The sequence below is a fragment of the Babylonia areolata genome, chromosome 19 (genome assembly GCF_041734735.1).
Source record: "Babylonia areolata isolate BAREFJ2019XMU chromosome 19, ASM4173473v1, whole genome shotgun sequence".
NCBI classification, from domain to species: Eukaryota; Metazoa; Mollusca; class Gastropoda; order Neogastropoda; family Buccinidae; genus Babylonia; species Babylonia areolata.
In genome coordinates this window covers 54,887,630-54,895,129 of record NC_134894.1, presented here as the reverse complement: position 1 = coordinate 54,895,129, position 7,500 = coordinate 54,887,630, and the positions used below count along the sequence as shown (strand labels likewise).

Genomic DNA, 7,500 nt, shown 5'->3' with positions numbered 1-7,500 from the left:
CCACTACTGCTGCTACTACTACTACTATTACTACCACTACTACTGCTACTACTACTATTACTACCACTACACTACTACTACTGCTTCTATTACTACCATTACTGCTGCTACTACTACTATTACTACTACTATTACTACCACTACTACTACTGCTGCTACTACTACTACTACTACTGCTACTACTTCTGATGATGATGATGATATAAACAAAAGCGATGTGAAGATGAAGAAGAGGAAAAAGTAACCAAACTCTGAGAAAAAAATACAGTGGTCTGTGGAGGAAATTTTTGTTCTGATTTTTTTTTTCTCTTCTTTTTATTTTAGTTTATTTTTTCCACATTTTTTGTCGGCGTGTCATCTAAGGGTAAGCCTGTGAAATGTATGGGCACACTGCCTTTGTTATAAGTATTTGACTTTTGTAACAGTTTACGTCACTGGACATTAGGTTGGAGAGAAATAATCGGTGGTAAAGTCATTGCACTTTGTGGAGGATGGTGGTGAAACCCCCCCCCCCCCTTGACAAACTTGGCACACAATCTTTTGGCCCCAGTAAAATATGTCAGGATAACACGTGTGTGTGTGTGTGTGTGTGTGTGTGTGTGTGTGTGTGTGTGACGACATTGGGTTGCCAGATGTGTGTGTAAGGTGTTGCTATACAATGATGATCAGGTCGTTGACTGCTTCGTTTTGTGGTGGTGCTTTTTTTTTTTTTTTCTCTCTTCTTCGTCAACAGAACACAATGCTCTTCTATAAAACAAACAGTTGATTTGTTCAGAGAGCCCCCATGTGTTAATGAAAAGTGGGTATAATGGCTCAGGTTCTTATCATTTATGCCGCGTCCGAAAGTAAGACAATTAATTCTGTGAGCGCGCTCAGAACTCATCTCATCTCGCACTATCGGTAGCAGGTACGCGAATTGTAGTAGTCCCGTGGTGGAAGTAATAGAGTGCTCGCGCTTGCGGACACACAGGCGCACAGACACAGACACACACACACACATACACACAGACACACATATACACACACGAGTGCACGAGCACACGCACTCACACACACACACGAGCGCCCGAGCACAAACACACACACACACACACACACACACACACACACACACACGAGCGCGCGAGCACACATACACACAGACACAGACACACACACACACACGAGTGCGCCAGCACACGCACTCACACACACACACGAGCGCCCGATCACAAACACACACACACACACACACACACACGCGCGCACACACGCACACACACACACACACACACACACACACGAGCGCGCGAGCACACATACACACAGACACACACAGACACACACACACACACACACACGAGCGCGCGAGCACACATGCATACACACACGAGCGAGCGCGCGCGCGCGCGCACACACACGCACACACACACACACACACACACACACACACACACACATATGCACACACGCAAATACGCACATGATTGCACAGTCCAGTGCAGAGTTTTAACGACGTATTGGCTTGCGCCCTTTTAAAAGGTCAGGTTGTCGTGGGCTTCGTCCAGTGTTTGAGAAGCACTCCAACATGCAGTGAGGTGTAGAGAGAGAGAGAGAGAGAGAGAGTGTGTGTGTGTGTGTGTGTGTTCTTTCTTTCTCTATTTAGTTCAACGTCTTTTCATTAGTAAGTGATTTTTAGACGGGGGAGAGGGGGTATAATGTATGTGTGTGCGCGCGTGGGGGTGGGAGGTTGAGACGGGGCGGGGCGATGGGAAGAGGTTGTGGGATAATAATAATAATAATAATAATGGTACTTTTATAGCGCTACATCTTGTGCATAAACAAATCAAAGCGCTTTCGCACGAGTCATTCTCACGCAAGCATAACTCTAAAACTGAAAAAAAAACCCTAAAAAGACGAGGAAGAGGCAGGGAAGGGAGGCTATTTTGGGAAGAGGTGGGTTTTAAGGCAAGACTTGAAAGAGCTGAGTGTGGAGACTTGACGAAGCGAAAGAGGAAGTTCATTCCAATTGCAAGGTCCAGAGACAGAAAGAACGGTGGCCAACAGTCGAGAGTTTGAATCTGGGTATGTGTAAGTGGAGTGGATCCGAAGCTGATCGCAGTGAGCGAGATGGAGTGTAGAGGTGAAGGCAGCCACAGAGATAGGAAGGGGCTGATTTGTGAATACATTTGTAGCATAGAGTGCTGATCTTGTACTTTATTCGGTGTGAGACAGGGAGCCAGTGGAGATGTTGCAAAAGAGGAGTGGTGTGCTCAGATCTTTTCTTTCTGAGGACGAGTCGGGCAGCAGAATTTTGAATGCGCTGAAGGGACTGAATGGATGAAGCAGGCAAACCAGACAATAGAGAGTTACAGTAGTCAAGGCGAGAGAGAATGAGAGAAACGACAAGTCTAGATGTTGCGTCAGTGGACAGATATTTCCGGACGGCACTGATGCGCCGCAGTTGACAGTAGCAGGATGGTTTATTAGAAGAACTACGAAAGATTGAACTGAGAGTAAACTTTAGATTGAACTTTCCTGTAACAGGGTTAAGCATACTCATTATAACAAAAACAAAATCAATCAAACGGTAGATACCAACTGGACTTTGATTCAAAATATTCTGTGATTTGTCGGAGTAACAAATGATTATTCAAAACATCATCTAATGACAAATACGCGAAACTGAAAGTTTTTGAAAGACCAGTTTGTTATGTTCTTGGACACTCAACAAGTATGTTACACTTACTTCTTTCCCCACATAAACACCGTATCTTTTTGCAGTATTTTTTTACGAAGGGCATTCAAACGAAATGAATAGACTGGACTCATGATTGGTCTCGACTAGGAGACAGATGAATTATTCAAGAAAGCCTTGGGGTCTGCTCGCTGTAATTGCGTTCATACAGCTCTGAGCTGTACAGTAACGGTAATATTGGCAGTCGGAATCTTTTAGCCTGTTTCAAACCCGATCACAGGAAACATTCTCAAGACATATATAACAAGCTGGAACAAGCTCCCTGATAACCTCCGTCATTCTGATTCCCTCGCATCTTTTAAATCTCGTCTCAAAACTCAGCTTTTCCCTCTGCAATAAGTTCAATTGTGGCAGGTCCACTTCCTTTGCGTTAACTGTGCTTGACTATGTGTGTATACATATGTATGTGTACATAACTACATGCATGCATATGAATGTGTATTGTGTGTGCGTGTGTTTATGTAAGTTTGTGCCTGCCTATGTGTGCGTATGTGTTAGGGTAGCTTTTAGATACACATGTATGTTAAAATGTATGTATGCAGTGTGTGTGTGTGTGTGTGTGTGTGTGTGTGTGTAGTCACATATTGGTGTGTGTATGTAACATGGATATAATGTTTTATGTTAACAAAAGCGTTTTTGTAAAGCACCTAGAGCAGATTTCTGGATCATCATCATCATGGCCTGGCTTCGCTGACGAAGATCTAGGAAGGGCGTTGTCCACGTCTGATGCAGGCACGCTCATGGCTGACAAGGCCAATGCGGGAAAAGCAGAGTCGGCCGCAGCGGTTGCAAGGGAAAGTCTGGTCTGCTGCTGCTGCAGCGTCGTGGTTCTTCCTCCTGCGTTTGTCCTCAAGGCTGGCCCTGCGGTTGTTTTCGAAGGAGGAGACAGCTTGGTGGATGGTGCGTCGCCAGGTCTCTCGATCAGCGGCTACTGCGGACCACTGGCGATGGTCAATGTGACAGGCACCGAGAGCTTTCTTCAAGGAGTCTTTGTATCTCTTCTTGGGTGCTCCTCTGTCACGGTGGCCAGTGGACAGTTCGCCATACAGCGCGAGCTTGGGCAGGCGGTGGTCCTCCATCCTGGACACGTGCCCTGCCCAACGTAGCTGGGTCTTTAGCAGCACTGCCTCGATGCTGATAGTCTTAGCCTGCTCCAGGACCTCGACATTTGTGATGTAGTCACTCCAGTGGATGCTGAGGATGGTGCGAAGGCAGCGCTGGTGAAAGCGATCAAGCAGTCGTATGTGGTGCCGGTAGGTGACCCAGGTTTCGGAGCCATACAACAGGGTGGGCAGTACAACAGCTCTGTACACGCTGATCTTTGTGTCTTTCTTCAGGTGTTTGTTGTTCCACACTCTCTTGTACAGCCTGCCGAATGCGCTGTTTGCCTTTGCAAGTCTGTTGTCGATCTCCTTGTCGATCTTGGCGTCAGACGAGACACGATTTCTGGATAGTGTGCTATATAAGTGTCCATTATTATTATTATTATTATTATTATTATAACAGCTCTTGTACATCTAATGATATTGCTGGGAAGGACCGAGCCTTCACAGTTGCGCGCTGCCTTTGTGGGCAGCCTGATCTGCCCGCTCACTTGAAGAAATCCCACAGTGTGAAGGCACCCAGATGAAAGTTACATGTGTGTGTGTGTGTGTTTGTGTGCGTGTATGAGTGTGTGTTCGTTCTTTAGTTTAGCGTCTTTTAACAATCGTGTGTGTGTGCGTGTGCGTGTGTGTGTGTGTGTGTGTGTGTGTGTGTGTGTGTGTGTGTGTGTGTGTGTGTGCGTGCGTGCGTGCGTGTATGTGTGTGTGTTCGTTCTTTAGTTTAGCGTCTTTTAACAATCGTGTGTGTGCGTGTGTGCGTGTGTGCGTGTGTGTGTGTGTGTGTGTGTGTGTGTGTGTGCGTGCGTGCGTGCGTGCGTGCGTGCGTGTGTGTGTGTGTGTGCAGGGTGTGACTTTCCCCGCCATGCACTGTCTGTGGGGGTCATGGGCCCCTCCGCTGGAGAGAACCAAGCTGATGGCCTTCACCTATGCCGGTGAGTTTCTTCCCCTGCGCTTCCGTCTTCCGCTTTTCACACAAAAATCCAAACACACACACACAAAAAAAAAACCCCAAAAAAACCAAATCTCATCTTTTCAAAAGCATCTATGTTTTTTGACGATATCGATTTTCCTTATATTCCTCTTCGATTTCAGTATTTTGTTGGCAGGAAACAGGCTGTGCCCAAACGAAGTTGTAAATCTTATATTCGAACCTCGAGCAATTGTCTGAAATTGCAAAGCATTCATTATTTGGAGATTCATTTTTTCACAGTGATCTCATCCCCACCCCCTTTCTGCCCACTCCCACGAATCTACTTTATGTTATCACTTTCTCGTTGTTAGTATCTTAATTTCATTATATATTTTCTTTTATCATTAATCTTTATATATTTGTTTCTGTTTGATGATAGCTTATCGCTACTATGTAATTGGCTGTTAAATTGAATAGTTAACGGTTTATAACTCTAAAACGGAACAGAGTCTCTGTGGGCCTTTCCAAATACAATAGACTGAGCAACACACTAGACGCCACGTTCTTGGCATCAGAGATCTTTTCCCATCCCTCTTGGCAGCCTCTGTGCGTGTGCGTGTGTGGATGTGTGTGTTTGTGTGGATGTGTGGGTCTGTGTTTTTGAGTGCGTTTGTGAATGCGCGAGAGTGTAAGTGTACACAAGTGTCAGGAGAGATCTGTGTACGGGTGTGTGTGTGTATATATATATATATATATATATATATATATATCTTTGTATATATGTGTGGGGGTTGGGGGTGGGAGATATGGGCGTATATGTGTGTGCTTGTACAAGTAAGTGTTCATCTCTGTGAGTGTGTGTTTGCGTGCGTGTGTGTGTGTGTGTGTGTGTGTGCCGTGGAAGCTGCGATACGTAGGCTAGAAATGAGTGTGTGGAGGAGGGGGTTGGAGGAGGTGCAAGGTAATGTGTGTGTGTGTGTGTGTTGGAGCTCATGTACGTTTATATGTATTTGACTGTACTTTCATATCTGTGAAACTGCATGTTTGGTGCATTTCTGTTATGCATGTGTGGGTGTATGTGTGAATGTGTGTCGTCATATTTTACATTCATTCGCTTAATTATCACCATTGTTGTCTTATTTATTTATTTATTTATTTTTTATTATTATCATTTTATTAGTATTACTATTATTATTACTACTACCTTTTTCTATATTATAATTATTATTTATTTATTTATTTATTTATTTATTTATGTAAGCTTATCTATTATTTATTCCCCCCCCCCCTTTTTTTTTTTTTTTTTTTTTTTTCTCAAGGCCTGACTAAGCGCGTTGGGTTACGCTGCTGGTCAGGCATCTGCTTGGCAGATGTGGTGTAGCGTATATGGTTTGTCCGAGCGCAGTGACGCCTCCTTGAGCAACTGAAACTGAAACTGAAACTGAAACTGCTATGCCACAATCGGTTTAGAAAGATCATATTTCGTTTTATTACCGTGTAAGTCAGGATAAATTATTTCGGTCAGCTGCATTGTTTTTTCGACTACACGTTGGAAACGAGATGAATGTATTCATATTTCATTGTGCGACAGCTGAAGGTGAAGGTGAGTATTAACTGGTGTCCGTGTCTAGCCCGCCTATCAGTTTCACTCTCTTCTTATGTCTTTTTGTGCCTCTCTTTCTCTGTCTCTCTTTCTCTCTCTTTCTGTCTCTGTCTCTAGCATGGCCACCTGCGCTAAGCTTGACGCAAATTCTCTGTCTGCCTGTTCCCCTCTCTCCCTCTGTCTGTCTGTCTCTCTGTCTCTCTCCCTCTCTCTCTCTCTCTTTCAAGCGTGTATGTATGCCGTGCAAGCCAGCAAGTGCTAGTGCGCGCACGCGTGTGTGTGTTTGTGTGTATGTGTCTGTGTTTCTGACTGTGCATACGTTCACGTTCGTTGCAGTGTCCACAAGGCAACCCAAAGTTGGGTTGAACAGAGGGCACGCACAAACACACACACACACACACACACACACACACACACACACACACACACACACACACAACTGCTTTCGTCAACGTACACATCTATAAAGCGTTTCACAGACCATTTCAGATTGAACCTCTCTGTGGCAGCCGTTTTGTTAGTGTCTGTTTTCAGCCACTTGTCTTGCCTTGGCCTGTCCAGACCTGGGAAGAGCGAAGACCTCTTTGTGTGGGTCGTATTCATGAAAGTCGATGGGAAATCATTTACAGCTTAGTCTTTTGTGAAGGCCTATGACTCTCAAACAAGGAGGCAAAATTGCACTGGTTCTTAGTGCTGCAGCCTTGTGGTCTAGTTGGCCTTTGGGAACCATCCCAACGCCGACTGTCCTAAAACCCTCTTGGTCGGGAGAGTGGGGATGTAACTTGGGCAAGACACTCTCCACTATTATCAAATTCTAGTCCAAATAGTCGGAACAGCAGTTGCCTCCTCAGCTGGTCTGATGGTCATAGTCGGACACGACTGACCATCATATATATAATATATATTCATGAAAGAAAACTCGAGAGACAGACAGGTGCCTGTATGGCTTTAGAAATAAATCCAATACATATACCCCGTTCTGTATTCTGTTCACTTAGGCTGGAAAAAAAAAGCACGTATAATTTTTTTTTCCGGTCCTTTTTATGAGTATCAGTCATGCTTGTAAAGTCATGCTGAATGTCACACTGAACAGCCCGAGATCACAGGCAGAAGAAATAATTGGCAAAGAGCTGGCCCGTTTCAGAAA

General features: G+C 44.7%; 1 protein-coding gene across 8 annotated transcripts in view; it reads left to right on the top strand.

The window, feature by feature from the left end:
- The window catches only part of LOC143293860 (sialin-like), a 71,381-nt gene that overhangs the window by 50,849 nt on the left and 13,032 nt on the right, over window positions 1-7,500 (top strand). For all 8 annotated transcript variants that reach the window (XM_076605164.1, XM_076605162.1, XM_076605161.1 and 5 more), the window contains one exon: window positions 4,685-4,772. In XM_076605164.1, the coding sequence (XP_076461279.1) occupies window positions 4,685-4,772 (88 nt within the window). The remainder of the gene's footprint in view (window positions 1-4,684; window positions 4,773-7,500) is intronic.